Source organism: Pelophylax lessonae, assembly GCF_965119305.1.
Source record: "Pelophylax lessonae genome assembly, chromosome: 3".
Classification (NCBI taxonomy): domain Eukaryota; kingdom Metazoa; phylum Chordata; class Amphibia; order Anura; family Ranidae; genus Pelophylax; species Pelophylax lessonae.
This window is the reverse complement of record NC_138770.1, coordinates 157,666,133-157,691,385: the sequence shown is the minus strand read 5'-3', so window position 1 is coordinate 157,691,385 and position 25,253 is coordinate 157,666,133. Positions and strand designations below refer to the sequence as shown.

The 25,253-nt window shown below is 46.3% G+C and overlaps 1 protein-coding gene across 1 annotated transcript in view; it reads right to left on the bottom strand.

Moving 5' to 3' along the window:
* Window positions 1-4,911: 4,911 nt before the first annotated feature.
* ADI1 (acireductone dioxygenase 1) overlaps window positions 4,912-25,253 on the bottom strand; it is a 39,094-nt gene continuing 18,752 nt past the window's right edge. Inside the window, exons 3-4 of the mRNA XM_082252389.1 lie at window positions 22,823-23,002; window positions 4,912-5,123 (exon numbers count right to left, since the gene is read on the bottom strand). Of these exons, the coding sequence (XP_082108515.1) occupies window positions 5,004-5,123; window positions 22,823-23,002 (300 nt within the window). The 3' untranslated portion in view covers window positions 4,912-5,003. The remainder of the gene's footprint in view (window positions 5,124-22,822; window positions 23,003-25,253) is intronic.

The following is a 25,253-nucleotide window of genomic DNA, read 5'->3' as shown; positions in this document are numbered from 1 at the left end:
TTCTAAACAGCTTCTGGGCATGCCCAGAAGCTGTGGAGGGATGACGCGCGCGACCCGGAAGTGACGTCGGGGCCGGTGCAGTGCATCGTGGGACCGAAGAAGGAGGAAGAGGACCGAAGAGGACGCGGAAGAGGATCGTGCTGGCTTCAAGCTGCCCACACCTGAGATGGCAGCGCTGGAGAAGACAATTTCAAGGTAAGTATTTCTCCTGAAAGGTAAGTGCAACCCGGGACAGATCAGAGGCTAGCCATTGTGGAATGTGCTAGCCCTGACTGTCCCGGGGGTATTTTTGTAAAAAAATGTATAACCAGGGTCGAACTCCGCTTTAAGGGATTTTTCCAAAGAGAAGTTTTCCTTCAAAGGACATCTTTCCCTAGCAGGGTCAGCCAACCAAGCTTTAAGCCAAAAAATGTTCATGTGCACAGAAAGTTAAAATGAAACACATTCACCGTGGCATCTTTGCAGAATAGTAGGGTGGAGGGCAAGAGCTTTAATCTTGCGGAAAGAAAAGGATTATCTATTTCAAGATATAGTTCATGACTGAGTTCTCCAGTCCAATTCTCCATAGTCTGGGCACCAGATAAAGTGTCTATAGCCGGCTGAAGGAGCTACTAGTGCAAAATATCACTTCAAAATAAGTCTCCAAATGTCTATCAAATTAATGGATGGAATGCCCCCAATAAAAACAGTAGATTGATTTCATGCAAGAATGGCTGTGTTCACAGTGGGGACAGTCCAACTCTTTTTGAATTCTTTGGGGAGGGGAAATGACTAATTGGGACCAATTTGCACATTTTCACTTAGGGGTGTACTCACTTTTGTTGCCAGTGGTTTAGACATTAATGGCTGTGTGCTGAATTATTTTGAGGGGACAGCAAATTGACACTGTTATACAAGCTGTACACTCACTACTTTACATTGTAGCAAAGTGTTATTTCTTCAGTGTTGTCACATGAAAAGATATAATAAAATATTTCTAAAAATGTGAGGGGTGTACTCACTTTAGTAAAAACTGTAAAGCCATAAATGTGTATGTAAGGGTAGAAGAAAACCCTGTCTTACTTTATCAACGTTTCTGGTCAAGGCTTCATCTGTCCTTGTGGTCATACCCCCAAAGGGTCTTTAGGGTCTAGGTGTCATAAGAATGGGCAGCAGCTCTGGACCTGTATAGCACCCTGCAGTTAATTTACTTGTTGCACCATGTACCAAAGTGAGAATTTAAAGGACAAGTTCACCTTTGGGAACATGTTACATCTGGTTTTAGGGTGGAACATGTAACATGTTCCCACTCCTGCAGCATCTCCCTGATCTGCTGCATCTAGTGATCTTTTCCCCCACTTGCTGCCACAGCTATAAAAAAAAATGTCATTGTGAATGGGAAACTACAAGTACTGACAGCCTTTGTGGCCATCGGCTTGCAGTTCTCAATTACCTACCAGGGCGCTGTTGAGAGCTCTGGTAGTCCATTGATTCTTCCCGCCGGTGCGTATTTCCCTTCCAGTACGATGTATGAGCACACAGATACACTGACAAGTCTGAAGGAGTCCTGGCATGTGCAATGCTTTCCAGGCTTCTAGTAAAAATAAATAAATGCACATTTTTTTTTTTTTATTTACCTGCAAAAAGATGTGCTTTTATTTTTTTTTAAAGGTGAACTTATCCTTTAATGCAGGATACAGTGCCTGAAGCAAACATTACATTGCTGGCCAGCCCCACTGTTGACAGGGGGAACCGATCTAGAAACTGCTAATGCACCATGAAAGCAGTCAGATCTTACTAGAAGTGTTAGTCAAAATAGGATGGAAAACTGGAAAATATATATATATATATATATAACAGGAGAAGTGTTCCATCTTCTAGATACTGGGGAAAAAACTGGGCAGTGTTAAATGGAGATACCTGAAGCTGTCCCAGCAAAGCTTTTTTAAATTTCCAGTCACATGAAGGTAGTGGCATATAACCCATAGCCTAAGAATCAATTCTTTGTCCTGTACCGTATGATTAAGATAAAAAAAAAAAATGTGTTTTTAAACTTTACACCTCCAGCCATTAACAGTTTTTTGTGGACATACCTTGTCTGTCCATGCTTCCTTTCCCTGAATTCAAGAGCCTATAACCCAGGGTCTACTATTATTTTGCCTCTGTACTGTACTTCAAGATTGGACACAGTTGGTCTAAGGTTTTCTTCTGAAGATGGATTGGTTGCCCTTCACTTTGCTAGTTAAGGCCCATTGCTCCCTCAGGGTCTAGTTTTCCCTTCTGGAACTATCTGTCCTGGTCTGGAACCTCGGTGGATACTCTGTATCATTCCCTTGATTTTAACCATCTCCATATTTGGTTGACTCTTACCCCGTTAAGCCTTTGTTTAGGCGTGGAGTCCTTTTTCTTCTCCTTCTTACTACTTCCCTGTGACCCGCAATGGACAAAGAAAATGCGATTTTTGTACTTACTGTAAAATCTTTGTGTGTGCTGTCTAACATGTTGGTTAGTATGGATAATGGCTGCCTGTGAACATAGATGTAACATTGATAGCATTGCTGATACCACATAGGTAAAATAAAATGCTGACACAAAGGTATTTAGGTCTACAAGAAGGTGCGGGAGGGACAGAAGTTATGAAGGAACAGTTGTTTTTATTTCTTTCCGCCAGAATTCCTGTTCGGATTCCCAAAGTAGACAGGAAACGAGAAGAGATCTTTTCTCAATGGAATAAGAAATATCAATAAAAGAAATAACAGAATCTGATCCATCCTCTCTGCTTTAACTATTTTAGAATACTATGCTGTAGACCAGCAACACTAAGGCAAGCAATGGACTGAGACTAATGGAATGAGTCCAATGTAGTGTATTGTATTCACCACCATGACATTGATTTGTTATTGTACCATGTTAATCAGGTTATTTCTTGAGTCAGTGGGTGACGTTTCATTCCACAAGGTATTAGGAAACGCAGCACTTAAATTAATTCCATAGGGGTCTGTACGCAATTAAGGCACTGTGGTAACATATTGCGTTGTAGACTGAGATCTCCCTGTGTTGCTATAGAGAAGGGGTCCAAAGTAAAAAAAAACCTTTTGGATTAAAAAGGAGGACAACTCTAACCAGGCAGTGTTAATGCATTGCTTCTTAAGCCAGCAGAGATGGGCTAAATTTCCATTTATATCAGGGAGGTTGGACAGAAGTCAATCTAATAATCTTCTGTTTCAACTGCCCTCCCAGAAGTGGGGAGGTTGTGAGGATGTAAGACAACAAAATGTGTATGAGTCACCTTCCCACTGCGGGTAAGAAGTTGGCTAATGTGGTGTTTGATTATTTAATTAAAAACAGGAGCTTGCTGTTTTAGTATATCATTTTTCCTAGTACAGTTGCATACTATAACTTAGTATCTCTGATGGCGACACAAATGTGCTGGGGGGGGCCAACTTCTCTGATGGTGACACAAATGTGCGGGGAGTGCTCTGGTGCGAACACAAATGTTCTGGGGGGCAATGAGGACACAAATGGGTTTGGGGGGGCTGTGAAGGGGACACAAATGGGATAAGGGGTGGGTTGGGGGGTACAGGGCATATCTGATGATGTCACAAATGTGTAGGCAGGGGGATTGTTTCTCTGATGGTGACAAAAATGATCTGGGGGGGGGGCTTTTTTTCTCTGATGATGACACAATTGTTCTGGGGGCTCTCATGCTGACACAAATATGTGGGGGGAAGGGGGGTTGGCACTCAGATGGTTACACAAATGTGCAGGGGTGGTTCTGATGGAGACACAAGTGTGTGTGCTGATGAAGACACAAATATGCATGAAGCTTTAGCATTTGAGTGCAGGCAGAGGTTACAGGTGCACCATCCAGCCCCACTGCTGTCAAATGCTCTATTCTGCTGCTGTGTATTCATTTATGAATAACCAATTGTTTTCAGGCCAGTGACTATGTGTAGAATGCACGATGTGGCCCTTCAAAGTAAAACGTTTAGAGAACCCTGGTTTTCAGTAAATAACAGGAACCTTTTAAAAGAAGGGAATTATTTCTTATAAATGCAAAAGTCTGCTCTTACTATTCATACATGCAGAACTGTTGCAAGCTTTCATATAAAAACTGACTGGAGCATAGGGAGCAATTCTCAAAGTGAATGGAGTCAAAACCCCACTTATATTCTAAAAGCTCTCCACCATGCTATAAGAGTTCAGTTGTCTCCTGGCTGACATTTTTTGGCCAGTTGTGTCTCTTACTCTGGGGACTCCTTCCTTGGTATGCCTATCTTTGTGATGTATGGGCTGGGCTCCTTTCCCAAATACATTGCCCCTCAAGGTGTGAAAACTAGTGTTCTGTGGGCCCCTGGGAACTCATCCTCACTTGGGGGGTCTCTCACTTGCTGGTGACTTTTGCATATGTATCAGCACCCTAGAATCTCCTGGTGAAGCACTATTCACAAAACGCATTGAGCATTCACATCCTGATATAAGAATGGTGTTAAAGATTTATCTTAACCTCTCCATTTCTGTAAGGCATTAATCTGTTACATACTTACTATGAGAGTATATTGGATATGTAATGGTGTCTGATATCACATATGCGGTCTATGACTCAGTAGTTATCTTTAATTCATTATAACTAAAATGTGGTGATTTTGTGTGTTGTCCACTGCTGAAATCATTCTTGCACCTAAAAAGTCCCATAACTTTATATTGACATTTTACTATTGTAATAGGACTCGATAAGCTGCAATACCATGTCTCAACAGAAGAAAGCCTCCAACTAAACCTGATATTACAAGCTTAACACCATCCTGGCGGGAAGGCAGTGTGCAGGAGATGTGGGTATGGGAAGAGAACCCGTCGAGTGTCTAATTTTGAATAAATGCTAAGCTCCTTTTCAAAAAAACATTAATTAAGAAAAAAAAAAAAGCAATAGTGTTCATTGTACAAAGTGCAATACTATTCCATACAGAAAGCAAATGTCTTCTTTTAAGTGTATTACAGAGTAATACCCAAAAGGCCGTATTTCTCTATGCTTTTAGTTCCAGAAACTGAAGATATTTTGATCGAGCCTCCAAATCATCAGCAGGACGGTTATATGGGGTCCAGACAGGGTCTCCAACAAACAGTCTCATAGCTTTGACAAAGTTCTATATAGGGGGAAAAAAAAAAAAACAGGAGTAAGGCACTGGAATTAACAAACAAACATTCTATAAACAGTTATCCAAGAACTCAGCTTTCCCTACTAAACATAAGAAGACCAGTACTAAGTGTAAATCCAGTCATAGCAGTGTATTACACTCTCAGCCACACTTTAAAAGACCGGGTGCAGGCATGTGTGAGAGGCTTCACAGTTCTGTCATAATTAGTAATGTAGCACTGTTCAGAAAATGCAGTAACTACGCGTTTTGCGCACATGTGCTTTAGGAAGTCCTTGATAGAGCAACCCCAACACTGTTAGAAAGCACCCCCTAGGGACACCCTTTGATCACTCCTGATGTGAACCCCTTCCCTGCCAGTGTCATTAGTTCAGTGACCGTGCATTTTTTTTTTTTTTTTTTTAAACATTGATCACTGTAGTAATGTCACTGGTCCCCAAAAAGTGTCAAGGCCCGTACACACGTACCGATCGTCGGCATACAAACGTCGGTGGACGAAGGATCTGCCGATTGTACGCGTGTTAGTATGGTGCCTCCGACAGATGTCTGCGCACAATCCGCGGACAAAAGTCTTTCGTGCAAACATGAAAATATTTGTATGCCGACACCAGAACGGACGATTGTTCGCCTGTCAGTACACAATTCGGCCGACAGACCGCAGATTTGCAAGACTGGGCATGCTCAGAAAATAGAAAACACAGGGAAAGTTAACCATTACATGACATCACTTCTGCAGTCGGCGGACAAAATTCTTGTGCTGTCCTTGTGCTGTCTTTGCACTTTTCAGCAGACACCGACATCCCGGGGAGAAAAGAGGAACATTTGTAAGCCGACCATCGGTACGTGTGTACGGGGCTTTAGATGTCTGATTTGTCCGCAACAATGTCAAAGTCCAGCTAAAAATTGCTGATCGCTGCCATTACTAGTAAAAAAAATTTAAAATAAAAATATTGCATCGTTTGTAGATGCTATAACTTTAGTGCAAACCATTCATTCAATACACACATGTTTGGATTTTTTTTTTTTTTTTTACCAAAAATATGTAGCAGAATATATCTTGGCCTAAATTGATGAAAAAATTAGATTTTACATATTTCATCTTATCTTTTTTTTTTTTTTTTTTTTTTTTATTGGCTGTGTTTTAGAGCAGGATGTAAAAAAAAAAAAAAAAAAAAAAAAAAAAAAACCTGGATTTTTGTACCGTAAAATCCTTTTTTCTAAAGTTCATTGACAGACACAGACCATTGGGCTATGCTCCTCCCATCAGGAATAGGAGACTAGGCAGGAAAACTGGATTTTTGTAAGAACTTACCATAAAATCCTTTTCATTGAAGTTCATCAACAGACACAGCTCCATCTAGTCAGAGACTATAGGGTTATGCTCCTCCTATCAGGAATAGGCACTAGGCAGGAAAAAAGCTTAACCACACCTATGGGGGCTGTCCCTGCAGGCATAACCCCACACACCCTGCTATCATCAAGCAGTTTAGAATAGAAAAAACCCCATTCACTCAGAAGTAGAGGGGCAGGTGCTGAGTCTGTTAATGAACTTCAGAGAAAAGGATTTCACGGTAATTTCTTACAAAAAATCCAGTTTTCTCTATCGTTCGACAGACACAGCTCTATCTAGTCAGAGACTTTTAGGGGGATGTCCCAAAGCAGTATATTCATGAAGGGTGGGAAAACAAGGCAAAATGGAAACTTAACTCCCCAAAGGCTAAACTTAGGCAACCAGGTAACATGGAACTCAACCAGGAACAACTGGAGCTCACCCTGAAAACACAATACACCCTCAAAGAGAAAAAAAAAAAAACGTTCTCTTTAAACAGCAGCCTGCAAAACCTTGCGGCCAAAAGAAGCATTCGAAGATGCCAACACATCTACTTTGAAGAATTTAGTAAACGTATGCACAGACGACCAGGTTGCCGCCTTGCAAACTTGCAGCACCGACGCCTGATGGCGAAAAGCCCAAGAGGCACTCTGCGCTCTCGTAGAATGCGCCTTCACCGGGAAAGGAGGAACCTGACCCTTGAGTGACTAAGCCTGAACTACCGTCTGCAGTGACCATATCCAGATGGATCAGGCAGACGCAGCCAATCCCTTACAAGATCCTTCCGTAATGATAAAAAAAGCGTCTGAAGACTCAGTGGTCTCCAGATAGAACCTGATCGCCCGAGCCACATCCAAGGAGTGCAACGCAAATACCTTAGAATGTTTGGACTTAGGGCAGAGTGAAGGCAACCCAATGTCTTCAATCAGATGAAAATGAGAAACAACTTTAGGAAGAAACGACTGATTAGGTCGAAGTACCACTTTGCCCCTGTGTATCACCAGATAAGGTGTGTGGCAGGACAAAGCCGCCAGTTCAGATACTCTGCGAGCGCAAGTGATAGCCACAAAGAAGGCAACCTTCTGGGACAACGAAAGCAGAGAAATTGCCTGAATGTTCTCAAAAGGAGTACCGCAATCCCCTGCTGGCGCAGCAATGCCAATACCGGTGCTAAGACCTTTGTAAACACTTTGGGAGCTGAGGCGGGACCAAAGGGTTACGCCACAAATAAATAAAGCTCCGCTGCGACCGCAAAGTGAAGAAACCGCTGGTGTCCAGCGTAAATAGGGATGTGTAGATAAGCGTCCTTGATATCTATGGAGGCTAAGAAATCTCCCTGGTGTAGTGACGCCACTACCTTGCGGATGAATTCCTTCCATAACTTCTGTATCTGCATTAAGCTCAGGGCCTTGAGATCTAGGATGGGACGCAACTTGCCTTTCTTCCTGGGCACGGTGAAGAGGTTTGAATAAAACCCTTAAAAACATTCCTGAAAAGGAACCGGTACAATCACTCCTTGCGACAGCAAATTGTGTACTGCCCTTCGCAAGTCCCTTTACCGGACTGGGGATAGTTGAAGATTGGACAGGAAGAACCTATCCGACGGGTAAGACCGTAATTCGATCTTGCACCCAGATCGGATCAGTTTGTGAACCCAAATGTCCTGAATCAAGGAGGTCCAGGGTTCCAGAAAGAAACAAAGACGTCCCCCCACCCCAGAATCGAGTGAGGGCGCCCTTTCATGCAGACGAGGACTTATCTGCAGGTCCTGATTGGCCGGTCTTTGCTTTCCCCGACCACCGCTTCGGCAGGAAAAATTTGTTTATGAGCATTAAAGGAAGCCCCCCGCCTGGGACACGCCCCTTGCCCTTAGAGGATTGGGGAAGATGATGCTCTTACCCCCTCCCCCCCGTGATACCTTTGATCAACTTGTCCACAGAGGATCCAAACAGCCTCTCCCCTAAGAAGGGAAGATCAGTCAAGGCCTTTTTAGAAGCCTGGTCCGCCAACCAGCTTTTTAGCCACACCATGTCACAAACTAACAAACTTTCCTATAATAGCGAAGACAGAAGCTAGGTCCTATTCCTTAAACTAGTCAGAAACAAACTGCTTGATGATAGCTGGGTGTGTGGGGTTCTGCCTGCAGGGACAGCCTCCATAGGTGTGGTTAAGCTTTTTCCCTGCCTAGTGCCTATTCCTGATAGGAGGAGCATAACCCTATAGTCTCTGACTAGATGGAGCTGCATCTGTCAATGAACGATAGAGAAAAAGCTTTACCACGCCGCCTATGGAGCTGTCCCTGTAGGCATAACCCCACACATTCTGCTACAGTCCCTAGTTTCGTTGCAAGCAGTGTTTAGTTTAGTAGAGGGGTGGGTGCTGCGTCTGTCAATGAAAGGATTTAAAAAAAAAATCCAGTTTCTCTTACGTCCTCCGACAGTCGCCGCCTCTTCATATTTGTCACAATGGGGTTATTGACCTTTGCTCCGTAGGAGTAGCTAGGCAAAAGAATATGTTAATATCAAAGCTTTTAGCATACCCCACCCCCAGGGGGTGGTCCCCTCAGTCAATACCCTCCTGCTTCCTGCATTCCTACCTCAGTTTCAATTGTCTAGCTCAGGAGTTAGCAGGCTTATCCTGTGCTGGGATTTCAGTCTCAGCCTCTATTCTCTCTCTTTGATTTTATTTCAAGTGTTTTCTCTTCTTTATTTAGCTGTTATTTTTCAGCACTAGTTTAGTTTCTTCTGATGAAGATGATCATGCTGGGTCTCGGGCTGGCCTCCCTGGTTATCCGGGGTTCAGGGCCAGTGGCTTCCCAGCCTGCCATCGAGCGTTCACCTCAGGTTTCCCTGACATATATGAACGACCCATCCCTGTTCGCTGCAGGGATGCTGCGGTGAGGTGGCGACCTCACCGGACGCCATTTGCGGTTTCGCACCGCAGTTCCACTGCGTCCTGGCTGCGACTCTCCCTGTCCTTAGTGCAGCGGTTTGATCGCTTGTGCGGGCTCCCCACGCCATCCGGATGGTACGTGTATTCTGTGTGGGGACCTGTCTGTTTTGGGTGTCAGTCTGGGACTGTGGGACCATGCATGTCTGTGTGAAAACGTTGAGCTCCCTGTCAGTAATTGCTGCCTTTCTGTGGGCTGAAGAGGGGGGGGGGCGCTCCTGCTCTGCTCTGTGTAACAGGCTGAGTTTTCTGTGAGACATGCTGTATGCTGTATGTGACATGCTTGTGCAACATTTTTGGGCATACTGTGCGGCGACCGCTGCTGCGGTCCGCCATTTTTTTTACAGCGAGCTATGGTGGCCGGTCCTGTGTGGAAAGAGCGGCGTTTTTTGGCGGCGATTGCTCAGGCCTCATGTCAGCGCTGTTCTGTATCTGCCTATGGAGCCTCAGCCAGCGGCCATGTTTGTGTAGCCTTTACATAGGCTTCATAGGGGCGGTCAGTCTTGCATCACTTCCTTTTCCTCTGGGACAGCGATCGGTGCAGCAGCCTGTGTGATCTCTCCAGGTTTTACCTTTCCTTATTCCTGTATTCCTTGCCTAGTATTCCTATCCCTGTGGGGGTCAGTGTATTCAGTGAGTTCGGTGGGCTACGCTCGCCGTGATCTTAAAAGGGCAGTACTCCTTTTTTCTTAAGTCCACTGGGGCATGGATTCTCAGGAAAGCAAGTTTCCCCCCACCTTGGTAGGGGGCCAAGGGGCTGCTGCTTCCCCCGAGGGGGCTGATCTGGCTACTATTGTGGCTAACTTAGCAGCTCAGGTGCAGATGCTGGTGGCTGATCGATCCACAAAAAGGCCCAGAGTGTCAATTTCCTCTGATTCAGAGGGCGATGGGGATGCTATGGCTGGAGTGCCCTTCTCAGGGTCTCGCTCATCTCTAGACCTTGCGGGGTCTGAAGGGGAGGCTGAGGTGGAAGGGGTTGATGTTTTTCCCCCTGGCTCGTCTGAAGAGCTTGCACTCATGGATGAGTTGGTTGCTTCTATCAAGTAAACACTGCATTTGGAGGATGAACCATGTCCTCCTGTTTTGATGTCCTCTTACGGGACGCAAAGAAATCGCAAAACTTCGCAGGTTTTTCCTTGCTCTACGGAATTTCAGCGTGCGGTTGATGAACAATGGCGTAATTTGAAAAAAGCCTTTTGCTGTGCCGAGTAGGTTTAAGCTGCGTTATCCTTTTACTCCCGCCACTGATGAGCGTTGGTGTGTGCCACCTCAGGTGGATCACGCGGTGGCGATTTTGAATAAATCCACTGCGATTCCTGCTGAGGATACCCCGGCTTTCCGGGACCCTACGGACAGGAGATTGGAGTCTCTGGCCCGTCACTCTTATACGGTTGCGGGCTCTATGCTGAAGCCGATTTTTGCTTCCATTATGGCAGCCCAGGCTATTGCAGATTGGACGCAGGTGCTCAGGCGCACCCTGGTGGCTGACTCTGCCCCGCCGTCAACATTGGCTATGGTGGATCAGATTCATCAGGGTGTCATGTATTTGTGTGATGCGGACTTAGATATGGTCCCTTTGGCTGCGCGTCTCCAAAGTGTGGCGGTGTTGAACCGTCGCCTGATATGGCTGAAATGTTGGTCTGTTGACCAATCTTCTCACAAGACTTTAGCTAATTTGCCCTACGCGGGCTCTCGCCTTTTTGGCGAATCTTTGGATACTCTGATAAAGGGTATTTCTGGGGGTAAGAGCACTCTCTTGCCCCAGACTCACAAGACTAAGTTTGTTCGCGGTAAGAAGAATACCTCGTTTAGACCCCCTCAGGGGTCCTTTCGGTCGCACTATAAGGGCAAGCCCTTCAAGGGCCAAAGCTCCCAGAAAAAGCCGTGGACAGGTAAGCAGAAGTCCGGCCAATCCGGGTCCGCTGCCCATAACAATGCGGCCTGAAGGGGCGCCCTCACCCAGTTCTGGGGTGGGGGGACGTTTGCTCGGTTTTCTTCAACCCTGGCTGGCCCGCATTCGGGACAGGTGGGTTCAGGAAATCGTTCGATCTGGATACAAGATCGAGTTTCTATCTCGGCCGGCGAGCAGATTTTTTCCCTCAAATCTTCAGCTGTCTCCGGAGCGCTTGCGGGATCTGCACCTGGCGGTGCGGGACCTGCGGGCTCGGAGTGGTGGTTCTGGTGCCTCATCGGGACAGATTTCAGGGGTTCTATTCCAATCTGTTCACTGTGCCCAGAAAGGAGGACAAGGTACGTCCGATTCTGGACTTGAAAGCTCTGAACCGCTTTGTGCGGGTTCGCAAGTTCTGCATGGAATCCCTGCGATCAGTGGTGGCTGCCCTGGTTCCGGGGGAATTCATAGCGTCCATCGATCTGAAGGATGCGTATCTTCACATCCCCATTTTCGAGGGTCACCAGAGGTACCTTCGATTCGCCATTGTGGAGGATCGCTACCAATTCGTGGCGTTACCCTTTGGTCTCGCTTCGGCTCCGCGGGTTTTCACCAAGGTGCTTGCGCCGGTTCTGGCTTTATTGAGAGCCCAGGGCATCTCGGTCCTGGGGTATCTGGACGACATTCTGGTTCGGTCTGCGACCAGTCAGGGTCTGGTGAACAACCTGTCCGTCACGATGCAGACTCTACAGGAGTTTGGTTGGACGATAAATTTTCCAAAATCGACGCTGTGTCCGTCGGTTCGTCTTCCTTACCTGGGAATGATCCTGGACTCTGTTCAGGCGAAGGTCTTCCTGCCGGAACACAAGCTCAGGAAGCTTCAGGAAGAAGTCAGGTCCCTCAGGGACGTTCAGTGCTCGTCCCTCCGGACGTGCATGAGGTGTCTGGGATTGATGATCTCGGCTTTCGAGGCGATTCCCTTCGCCCAGTTTCACACGCGGGGTCTCCAAAGGGAGATTCTGACCAGGTGGGACGGGCGACTGCAATCTCTGAATCTCCAGATTTCATTGAGCCATCGCACCAGAAGGGACCTTCTGTGGTGGCTCCAGTCCCCGGCGGTGTCGGGGGGGGGGGGCAAGTCCTTTCGCCCTTTCTCGTGGACGGTGATCACCACGGATGCCAGCCTGTCGGGCTGGGGTGGTGTTCTGGGCGTTCTGTCCGCCCAGGGTACTTGGTCGGAGGAGGAATCCTCCCTTCCGATCAACATTCTGGAATTGCGAGCGATAAATCTCTGCCTTCGGCGTTGGTCGGACAGGCTGCAGGGCCGTCCGGTTCGGGTGCAGACGGACAATGCTACAGCGGTGGCCTACATCAACCACCAAGGGGGCACCAGGAGTGCCCGAGCGGCTCGGGAAGTGGCCGACATTCTGTCTTGGGCCGAGACGCACGTCCCGGCGATAACGGCGGTTCACATTCCGGGGGTGGAGAACTGGCAGGCGGATTATCTGAGTCGCCAGGCCCTGGACCAGGGGGAATGGTCCCTTCAACCGGATGTCTTCCAGATGTTGTTCGCGAAGTGGGGCTCACCAGATGTGGACCTGTTCGCGTCTCGTCTAAACAACAAGGTGGTGAGGTTCGTGGCAAGGACGCGCGATCCTCGGGCAGACGCGTCGGACGCGTTAGTGGCTCCCTGGCATCAGTATCGTCTGATGTATGCCTTTCCACCGATTCAGCTACTATCCAGGTTCCTTCGCAGGTTGGTCTCGGAGCCGCACACGGTAATTCTGGTGGCGCCAGACTGGCCTCGCCGGTCTTGGTACGCAGATCTCATGAATCTGGCGGTTGACGCTCCGTGGCGTCTGCCTCTTCGAGAAGATCTCCTGTCTCAAGGGCCGATATTCCATCCTGCTTTACAGTGGCTGGCTTTGACGGCCTGGCTGTTAAAACAAAGATCCTGAAGGATAGGGGTCTCTCCCCTGAGGTCATTCACACTTTGATCAAGGCTAGAAAGTCCTCTTCGGGGAAGGTTTACTACCGTACTTGGAAGGCCTATTTTGCTTGGTGTGAGTCCAGGGGGTATTCCCCTCGCTCATACTCGGTATCAAGAGTGTTGGCTTTCCTTCAAACGGGCGTGGACCAGCGTTTGGCGTTGGCCACGATTAAGGGTCAGATTTCTGCGCTGGCCGTTCTTTTTCAACGCCCTGTGGCGTCTACTTCTTTGGTTAGCACCTTTGTTCAAAGGGTGCGGCATCTGGTCCCTCCTAGGAGGGAGCCTTTACCTCCATGGGACTTGAATCTTGTTCTGTCCGTGTTGCAACATGCTCCCTTTGAAAAAATCAGGGAAATCTCGTTGTCTATGTTGTCCAAATAGGTCGCCTTTTTGGTGGCGATCCGTTCGGCTCGCAGAGTGTCGGAGCTGGCAGCTTTGTCCTGCAGATCTCCGTATTTGGTGGTTCACTTGGATAAGGTGGTCTTGCGACCTAACCCGTCTTTCCTTCCAAAAAGGATTTCGGAATTTCACCTCAATGAGGACATTGTCTTGCCTTCGCTTTGCGCAAAGCCTAAACATCCAAAGGAGGTGGCTTTGCATTCCTTGGATGTTGTTCGGGCGATCAGGGTTTACCTCTCATCGACAATCCTTTCGCAAGACGGATTCTCTGTTTGTCCTTCCAGAGGGGCCTCGGAAGGGCATGGCAGCATCGGCTTCTACCATCGCCAAATGGATCAGACAGGTCATTGAACAGGCCTATGCTTTGAAAGGAAAAGTTCCCCCCATGCCTGTGAAGGCGCACTCTACCAGAGCTCTGAGTACGTCTTGGGCCTGTCATCATCGGGCTTCTGTGGCCCAGGTGTGTAAGGCGACGACTTGGTCGTCCGTTCACACCTTCTCAAAATTCTACAAAGTGGATGTTCAGGCATCGGCAGATGCTTCCTTTGGCCGCAAGGTTCTTAGTGCGGCAGTGCCTTAGGGTTCCTTGTTATTTTTTTGGACCCTTGGCTGTTGGGATGTTTTTTTATCCCTAGGTTATTTGTTTTCCTGGGTTGTTGCTCCTGTTGAGCAAGTTTTTTCATGTTGCCCAGTTGGTTTCCTTTCTTTGGTAAGGTTCCTTTTTTTCTGATGTGGGTACTGCGTTGCCTTGGGCGCGGCTGCAATTTTTCTCCCACCCCTCATGTCTACACTGCTTTGGGACGTCCCCATTGTGATGAATATGAAGAGGCGGCGACTGTCGGAGGACGTAAGAGAAAACGGAATTTTTGTAAAATCTTACCTGTAAAATTCCTTTCTCCGAGTCCTCCGACAGTCGCCGCCCCCGCCCCTCTTTTGGGGTTTTGTTTATCTACTCTACTGCTATGCTACTGAAACTGAGGTAGGAATGCAGGAAGCAGGAGGGTATTGACTGAGGGGACCACCCCCTGGGGGTGGGGTATGCTAAAAGCTTTGATATTAACATATTCTGTTGCCTAGCTACTCCTACGGAGCAAAGGTCAATAACCCCATTGTGACGAATATGAAGAGGCGGCGACTGTCGGAGGACTCAGAGAAAGGAATTTTACAGGTAAGATTTTACAAAAATTCAGTTTTTCTCTATCGTTTGACAGACGCAGCTCCATATCTTCTTAGACCATTGGGACATCCCAAAGCAGTATATGCATGATGGGCGGGAAAAAAAAACAACGCAAAGAAGAACGCAATTCCCCAAAGGCTAAAATTAGCCAACCAGGTAACATGGAGCTTAACCGGGAACAACTGGAGCTCACCTAGAAAACATACACCCTCAAAGAGAAACAAACAAAAAGGTTCTCTTTTAAACAGCAGCCTGCAAAACCTTATGGCCAAAAGAGGCATCCGAAGATGCCAACACATCTACTTTGCAGAATTTTGTGAACGTATGCACAGACGACCAAGTTGCCGCCTTGCAAACTTGCATCGCTGACGCCTGATGGCGAAAAGCCCAAGAGGCACTCAGCAACATGGTAGAATGCGCCTTCACAGGGAAAGGAGGAACCTGACCCTTCAGTGAATAAGCCTGAACAACCGTCTGCCTGATCCATCTGGATATGGTAGCAGCAGACGCAGCCAATGCTTTACAAGGTCCCTGGGTAAGGACAAAAAGAGCATCTGATTTTCTGAAAGACTCAGTGGCCGCCAGGTAACCCTGATCGCCCGAACCACATCCAAAGAATGCAAGGCAATTTCCTTAGGATGCTTGGGATTGAAACAAAGTGACGGCAGCACAATTTCTTCATTCAAATAAAAATCAGAAACCACCTTAGGAAGAAAAGACTGATTAGGGTCAGAGTACCACCTTATCCTTGTGGATCACCAAATAAGGTGAGCGGCAGGACAATGTCGCCAATTCAGACTCCCTGCGGGCAGAAGTAATAGCCACCAAAAAGGCAACCTCCTGAGACAAGGAAAGCAGAGAAATCTTCCGAATGTTTTTAAAAGGAGGCTTTTGAAGAACAGATAATACCAAATTCAGATCCCAAGGAGGTAGTAGGGATTGTCTCGGGAGAGCCATATGGCGCATTCCCTGAATTAAAGTGCGAATCAAGGCATGCGTAGCTAACGGGCGTTGGAAATATATAGCCAAAGCCGACACTTGGCCTTTGATAGTGCCCAAAGCCAAAACACTGTTCAACCCCTTTTTGAATAAAAGGCCAAAACCCTAGCTACTGAAAACAAGCGAGGGTGCACCTTCAATGATCCACACCATAAAATGGACAATCCCCACGTACAATGATAGATCCGCCTGGTAATCGACTTCCTGGCCTTCAATAGTGTAGGAATCACTGAGTCAGAAAGACCATCTCTCAACACTTATCTTTCAACAGCCATGCCATTAAAGCCAGCAACTGTAAAGCAGGATGGAAGATCGGCCCTTGAGACAGTAGATCCTCCCTAAAAAGGAAGTCTCCAAGGAGCATCAGCGACCAACCTTACCAGGTCTGCGTACCAAGACTGGTGAGGCCAGTCAGGGGCCACCAGAACGGCTGGAATACTTTCCACCTCTATCCTGCGTAGAAGCCTCGGCAGGAGTTTCAGCTGAGGAAAGGCATTAATCAGCCAATACCTACCCCAAGGAGTCACCAGTGCGTTCCAGGTGTAGGGACCATTCGCCATGATCCAACACCTGGCGACTCAGGTAATCCGCTTGCCAGTTCTCCACACCTGGGATGTGTACAGCAGAGAGGGCTGGAACAAACTTTTCCGCCCAAGCTAGAATCTCGGCCATCTGCCTGGCTGCCAAGACACTCTTGGTGCCCCCCTGATGATTGATGTATGCCACAGCCGTGGCATTGTCCAATTGAATCCGAACCGGACAATCTCGCATACGAGTCATCCATTGGCTCAGACAAAGCTTTATTGCTCTGAGCGCCAAAACATTGATCGGTAGGTTTGACTCTTCCACTGTCCAGGTTCCCTGGGCACAGAGCTTTCCCAGCAACCTGCCCCAGCCAGACAGGCTGGCGTATGTGGTCACCACCGTCCAAAACAACGGCAAGAAAGACTTGCCCTGGCATAGTGCTGGCGACTGAAGCCACCAGAACAGAGCAGATCTTGTGTTGTGGCTCAACCGAATCAAATTGTCCGAGGACTTCAGATTCTTGTTCCGTTTGACAAGAATCTCCCTTTGTAAAGGTCTCATGTGTAATTGAGCAAATGTAACCGCCTCGAAGGTTGATACCCTCGGACCCAAGGCCCACATAGAGGACAGATAGATTGCCAACAGCAACCGAATCGCCCCCTGCAACTTCTGCAGCATGTCCAGGGGATGAAAGACCCTCACCAAAGCGGAACCCAGAGTCAGGCCCAGATAATCCAGTCTCAATCAAGATATCAGGGCGGATTTCTTGAAATTGATATTCCACCCAAACTCTTGCAGGGTTCTGACAGTGATCGACAGGTCGCCCAACAGGGCTGAATGAGAGTCCGCTCTCAATAGGAGATCGTCCTGATACCCTGGTACCACAGTCCCCCATTGGCGCAGCAATGCCAACACCGGGGCCAGTACCTTGATAAAAAAACCTAAGGGCAGAGGCAAGACTAAAGGGTAACACCACAAATTGATAATGGTCCTCTGCTACGGCAAAGCGAAGAAACCGCTGATGCCCAGCATAGCTAGGGATGTGTAGATATGCATCCTTGATCTCTATGGGGGCCAAGAAGTCTCACTGGTGTAGGGACACCACTACCGTGCGGATGCATTCCATCCAAAACTTCTGTACCCGCACAAAGTGGTTCAGAGCCTTGAGATCAAGGATTGGACGCACCTTGCCCTCTTTTCTGGGCACAGTAAACAGGTCTGAACCCTTGAAAGCGTTCCTGAGAGGGAACCGGCACAATCACCCTTTGGGCAAGCAGATCTTGTACCGCCTCTCGTAGATCCCTTAACCGGTCTGGAGATAGATGAAGACTGGACGGGAAGAACCTGTCCGACGGTCTATACCGGAATTCGTTCTTGTACCCTGATTGGATTAGTTCATGAACCCATTTGTCTTGAATCAAGGAAGTCCACTGTTCAGGAAAGAAGTGAAGATGTCCCCTCACCCCAGAAGCGGGTGAGGGTGCCCCTTCATGCAGACGAGGATTTGTCTGCAGAACCCAAGTGGCCGGTCTTTGATTTACCTGACCAAGGCTTCTTGGAACCCCCAGAAGACCTGAACGGCTTTCCTTTTTCTTGCAACCCAGAGGTACGAAAAAGTCACCTATGAGCAGTGAAGGAAGCCCCCCCCCCCCCCCCGTCTATGACGTGGCACCTTGCCCTTAGAGGATTGAGGGAGAAGAGTACTCTTCCCACCCGTAAGACCTATGATCAGTTCATCCAAAGAGGATGAATCCATGATGTCTATCCACGAGGTCTGTAAAGGCCGGAGATTCCTCCCCTGGAACCACAGTAGACTTATTCAATCTGGAAACTGGGTGACCCACCTTTAGTGGCACGGTCCATCAAATGGAAACCGCCTCCGCAAAGGGATAACGGCATTTAAAGTGCTTGGGTACCACTAGCATGTGCTTGATGCGCCGACATTGTTCTATAACAATATTGTCAAAAAGCTCCGGACAAGGAAACACCTTGCCTGACTTCTGGGCTGTGCGGGAGAAAAAAAAAAAAAAAAAGACACCTGCGTACCTGATGCTGTAGATTCATCTATCATTTTCAAAGTTTCTCACACGGAAACTGAGTGCTTCCACCAATGCGCGTTCCCGCGCAGTGGCTGAAAACGATAGGTCCCCTTCACCATCAGAATGCGAGGACACCGATCCATCTGGATGGGGAGCGTCCGAGGTGGCCATATCTGCCTCAGAATCTGAGGATACCACCGATGGAGGTGAAGGCAGCGAATGTTTGGACTCAATTTTAGACCGATTTAAAATAATGCAGTGTCACTTAAAAAAGATTGCAAAATCGCGATCTCACAGCCGCACTAGCGGTACCACAAATCCCAATCCAGTACAATCCGATAGAGTAAGGAAAACCTACAGGGGACCCCAAAAACATTACCCAACCACTCAGGAGGCTTGGTGAAATGTTCTGTGAAACAGAAAGTAAAAATGATCTGACACAGGAAATAGAAATATGCCTGGGTCATTGCTAGATCAAATGTGTCATGTCTGCTGCCTGTCCAGCGATCTGGACTACAAGAAAATGGCCTCCCCATGCATTCCTATGGGTAACTAACAGAAAATGGCTGCCCATACATCGTCAATGGAAAATGAGCACAAATCTACAGCAAAATGGCGGCCCCCATGGCCCGACATGCGGTCTCCCGGAACCCCGAGGGGGGGTCCCAGACAAGTGGCATCGAAAGATCTATAACAAAAGACAGTCACCCCCCCCCCCCCCCCCCCAAGGTAGGAACCTACTAGGGGAAGGGGCTGGTATATCCCGAGAGGCTAGGAGAGTCAAGGGATCTCCCGAGGGTCCGACTATTCCCAGGAGGGGGCCCACGTCCACCCCAATATGGCCAGAGAATTGGGGGGGGGACCATTACTTACCATACCACGGTATCAGGTGGGTGCCACTCCGAACAGACCACTTCCCACCCGGGCTGGGGGTGCTGCCAGCCAGGGGGTACGCTGCGACTTAGGGCGTTCCAGGTTGTCACGTCCCAGCGAGACGGTCCAGTCGCAGGCTCGTCCCCATCCATCGGGGCTCTTTCATGGTGAGGCCTAGTGCTGGACTATAACCTGCTCACGCTCCCTGGCCAGGCTAGGAGACCTTAAGGATCCAGCCAGATGTTGCTTGTAGTTCTCCAAGAACTCTAAACTAGGAAATAAAATTTACATATAACAAAAATGTCCCTTTTAAATAGCGAAGACCAAAGTCGCAGCAAGGAACTAGGTCCTAAACTAGGCAGAAACAAACTAAGGGCTATAGCAGAGTGTGTGGGGCTATGCCTACAGGGACAGCCCCATAGGCATGGTAAAGCTTTTTCCCGCCTAGTGTCATATTCCTGATGGGAGGAGCATAAATTAATGGTCTAAGAAGATATGGAGCCGAGTCTGTCAACGAACGATCGAGAAATCGGTTTTATTTATTTTTTCACAATTGTCTGTCATTTTTTGTTTATAGTGAAAAAAATTAAAATACGCAGAGGTGATCAAATACCACCAGAAGAAAGCTCTATTTGACGGGGGAAAAAAGCACATACATTTTATTTGGGTACAGCTACGCACTTGTCGGTTAAAGCAAAGCAGTGCCATATCGCAATAAATGGCCTGGTGAATAAGGGGGTAAAACCTTCCTTCCAGTCCAGAAGTGGTTAAAGTGTATGTTCAGCCCAAAAAATTTATTTTTTCATACCGCCGGGTACAGTTTCTTGTACCACAAACTAAATGTGTTTTTTTGTAATTACTGTTAAAATTGCAGTCAGTGCTGCACTTTTATTTTTGTTGTTTATCACTTTTTTCTGACTTTAAAATTTACATAATCGTATAATGAAAACTCTTGGAGATTTATGCTTTGGATGTCCATAATGTTTTTATTTTTGGCTCTGGGCACTCAGTCCATTTCATTTTACTGGTAAACTCCTTGTTCTGTGGACTGAACTTTGAGACTTCAATGCCTTTCCCTTCCATATACTACTAGGTGCAGCTTTTTGCACCTTTGACGCACTCACTATAGGTTTGCCCTATTCACTGCTATATTGCGGCCAGCATTGCACATTATTTTTGTTTGCTCATTACCCATTTTGATTTTATTACTCATTTATCACTTTATAACTTCTTTCTATAGCAAATATTTTGGGTGGCACCATGGATTGCCTACCCACGTTGAATCTGCTTCCTATTTGTCCCCTTGAGTTCTTGCTGAGTCACAATTCTAAAGGACTCCCTGGGCAATCCCCATTTGGAAATATGGTCATATTTTGCGGCTTTTAAGGTTGGAATTACTCCATATAAAATAAATAATGAGTCAGGATTGCCTTAAAGAGGGTGACTGCTCTTCTACCCACTATTCAGAACGGCAAAGGATTGCTGTGAGCCTGAGTGGAGTTGCCATTACAAGATAAAGTGTGTCAAGATTGCATTAAAGGGGTAGACAGAAGCTCTCCTGCCCACTCTTCATAGCCGCAAAGGATTGCTATGGGTCTGGTTGAAGTTACCATAGTCAAGTAAATGAGAAAGAAAGGGAGGGGATAGAAGGGAATGATAGGATTAAGGGTTTTTTTTCCCCCTCTCCCTCATATCATGTGTTTGGTTTATTTATGTGTATTTATTGTACTAGTATTGAGGGGGGGGGGGGGGGGGGGAGTACTCTAGGGCAGCAAATTGTCTATAATGGATGTTCTCTTCCTGCATTTATGATCTGCGATCGCCATATTTTCTGCCTTGTTAACACAGGCAGATCGCCGTTCTGCCTCTCCCAGGGATGATCACGGGTGGCCGGCGGACATCTGGATCGCCGGACCCATTGATTGACATCCTCGATAGCCAATCACGGCACGATCGCGCCTCTGGTGGCGTGATAGGTTCCATCTAGTGGCTATTGAATTAAACGACATACAGGTACATTGTTTCACGCAATAGAGCCACACTGCCACAGTATATGCACAGCGGGCGGTCGGCAAGTGGTTAAAGGTGATTTTCTCCATTAAAGTATAACTGAAGGTGGTTTCCAGCTCACATGTAATTATAAGACTAGGTTCCCTTTAGTTAATGGAAAAGATTTTCCACACTTTTCACAATTCTATGTCTCGATTTTCTGAAAAACAAGAATCCCTAGTTCTTGTATCAATGTTTAATCTCTGATTAATGATTAATGTATTGTCATTTTGCCTAGATTCTTGTGTGTCTTTCACTCTTCTTTAGCTCCACTAAGCCGGTGTGCATTTACTGTAGTGTATATGCTATACTCCTTTATAAATGCATGTATACAATTTTGTTTTTTCTTCCCTTTAATTTTATTTTAATCTGCATACTTTATACCTATGCTCACAGCTGTTTTTGGATGTGCAAACAGAGTATATCTGAAGGCATTTTTTTTTTTTTGTTTTAGATAGAGTGGAGAGGGATTAGAATACTGGTCAGGTTTTTTTTATTGCTGTCCATCTTCTTGTCTCTATTAGTCCTGTTCAGCATAATGCCCCGTACACACGTGCAGATTATCTGAAGACTTTTGTCTGCAGACTTACCTTTTCTATGTAGTGCAAGGGCCTGCCGGATTGCATACAAATTGAAAGTGTTTAGGTTTGTCCTCATATTATATGGTTTTGGTAAATCTGCAGACAAAAGTCTTCAGATAATCTGCACGTGTGTACGGGGCATTATCAAAAGTGAAAGAAAATCGCAAATTCTGAGTGATCATCTGAACAGGAATAGAATGGAAAACCTCCAATGGGGTCACCAAGGACTTCTCTTGCTTTCTGTTTTGGCTGAGACAAGTGAAGAAAAAAGAAGAAAATACCTCCCCAATGGGGCACAGATGGCAATGAAACCTGATGGGTAATGACCCTCCCTTATTCTATATAAAAAGTGTTGCCTTAAAGTGGTTTTAGAGCCTTTAAGTTATTTACCTTAATGCATTAAGTTTAAAAACCTTCTGTGCAGCAAAACTCCCCCCAGCCCCTCCTTATACTTACCTGAGCCTGATCCGAACCAGCAATGTGCACGTGAGAAGTGGCTTTTGCCGCTGTCTGTCTCCTCCCTGGGCAGATTGATAGCAGCTGAAGCCATTGGCTCACACTGCTGTCAATCAAATGCTATGTCAAGGCTGAGCTGGCTGTTCTGTGTCAATAGACACAGGCAGGGCAGCTCAGGAGCAAGCCCCCACGGGTGCCTCCTTGAAAAGCGGCTTTCCATGGGGGCACTTGCCGAAGAGGAGGAGCCTGGAGCACTGGTGGGAGACTCCAGAAGAAGAGTATTGGGAATGCTTTGTGCAAAACCATTGCACTGAGCAGGAAAGTAGGACATGTTTGTTGATTTAATAAAAAAATAAATAAATAAAAAAAGTTTTAGCATCACTTTAAGTTCTACTATAACTATCAATATATAAAAGTGACAACTCTACCCACATTTTCATCCAGTGTAAAGCGGTGGTAGATACCGGCTGGAAGGGTGATCAGGTCCCCTTTCTGCATGGCGATTCTGATCCATCGGTCCTGCTGGTCTCTCACATCAAAGTAACCGCTTCCCTCCAGGATGTAGCGGATCTCATCATCCAAGTGCAAGTGTTCTTCGTAGAATATCTTCAACTAGAAGAAGAGATTGTTTCAGATAGTGTCCAAATTGAATTATTTCAAGATTTGTATTATCTAGAAATTTGAAATCTTGAGGATGAAAGTAAATACAGGATTGTTTCCCACAATGGATTCAGTAGGTTTGGTATAATTGCCACTGGCCTGGCAGAATAAATAGATCTGAAAGCTGCCACAGATGTCCCATGTGGGTCGGTGAACTGGTCCCTTCGAATGAGAATTTCCCTTCACTCATTTTACTGAATAGTATATTCTATATCCAGCATTCTCAGTTAAAAGAAACTCATCTGCACAATTTGGGATTCCCCCGGTTTGTGGTAAATTATACAACATGGCATTCATTTATAGAGAATGTAACTTACCCTGTTGGCCAGCTATTTAAAGAGACATCAAATGTGGAGGTCTTCTAGGTGGAGATTCCAATGTGCACAGTTTGCCTTAACCACATCACGACCGCCCAACGTAGATATATTGCGGCAGGGCGGCCACGCTGCACCAGATCACATACCTAGTACGTGATCTGACATTTCCGGGTCTGGGGCCCGCTCCCACTGTCATCACACACAGGGGGAGCCCAGTGGCGGGTACCACGCACTCAATGTCCGCCGGCACCTGCTGACTGTTCATTACACAGGCAGAAGGGCAATCTGCCTATGTAAGCACGGCAGATTGCTGTTCTGTCAGTAGGGAAAGCATTGATTCCGTGTTCCTGCAAAGCAGGGACACATATCCATGCCTTCCTTTAGTAAAAGCACCTCCCACACAGTACACAAGCACTGGCTTGGAACACACTTAACCCTTTGATTGCCCCGGATGTTAACCCCTTCCCAGCCAGTGTCATTAGTACAGTGACAGTGCATATTTAAACACTGATCACTGTATTAGTGTCACTGGTCCCCAAAAAGTGTCAGTTAGTGTCCGATTTGTCCGCAGCAATATCGCAGTCCCGCTATAAGTCACTGATCGCCGCCATTATTAGTAAAAAAAAAAAAAAACATACTGTGTAGACAATATAACTTTTGCACAAGCCAATCAATATACGCTTATTGGGATTTTTTTTTTTTACCAGAAATATGTAGCAGAATATATTCTGGCCTAAATTAATTAAGAAATTGTATTTTTTCATTGGATATGTTTTATAACAAAGTAAAAAATTGTGTGATTTTTTTTCAAAATGATCTGTCTTTTTTTGTTTATAGCGCAAAAAATAAAAAAAACTGCAGAGGTGATCAAATAACGCAGTGCTGTATCACAAAAAAAAATGGCCTGATCATGAATCTTCCGCAGGTCTAGTGGTTAATAAAGGGAAGTCACCTCCCTCTGTCTTTTTTACAGTATCTGCACAGAGCGGGAAAAGGATCCAGTAACCAGCACCCAGCATGTCCACAGTGGAGGACCCTGTCCCAAAGCTTAGGAGCAGCGATTCTCTTCATGATTTCCCAGCACCTGACCAAATTCACAGCAGAAAAATGACTACTGAATAGGGATGCACTGATACCAGTTTTGGAAGAGAGAGTACAAGTACCAAAACTTTTCCTCAAGTACTCACTGATATCAATTACCGATACCTATTTTTAGTGTGATGTGACAATTTTTTCAGGGCTCGTACATGCACAAAAACTGATGGGAAAAAACACACAGATTTTACTTGCAGAGACATCAGTTTCACATCAGTTTTCATGTGCGTTTCAGTGAGTCTTTACATCCTGTTCACATGTGCGCAATTTCTAATCTCATACATTACAATTCACATTGGAATCGCACCACACCAGGTTTTTTAAATCCCACACCAAACCGGCCCGCACATAAGTAAACGGAGTCTGAAGGTATCAGGTTGACTAATGGAGCATTGGCACAAGTACAAGTATTTGTGCCAATGATTAGTATCAGCACCGATACCAATATTGGTGCAGCACTACTACTGATTAATACTTTTACATTTATTATTTGTATAGAGTTATACGATTACGATATTTTGTGACAGTGGTTCTTTAGGCCACAAACTGCAGGTTCATTTATAGTAAGAACAGACATCACTGCATTTATTTTTCATTACTGGTCAGAAATAACAGATCAGATTTTCAAAATACATAACAGTAAATCCCAGACTTTAAATGGCTAAGTGCCACTGTCAAAGCCTTTGGCTTATGTGCCATCTTGCCATTAGCAGCAGTCTTTTTTGGCCACATGCATCACCTAGACTACAGTACCAAATGTATTGGGGCGTTTGCACACACATGAACTTTAA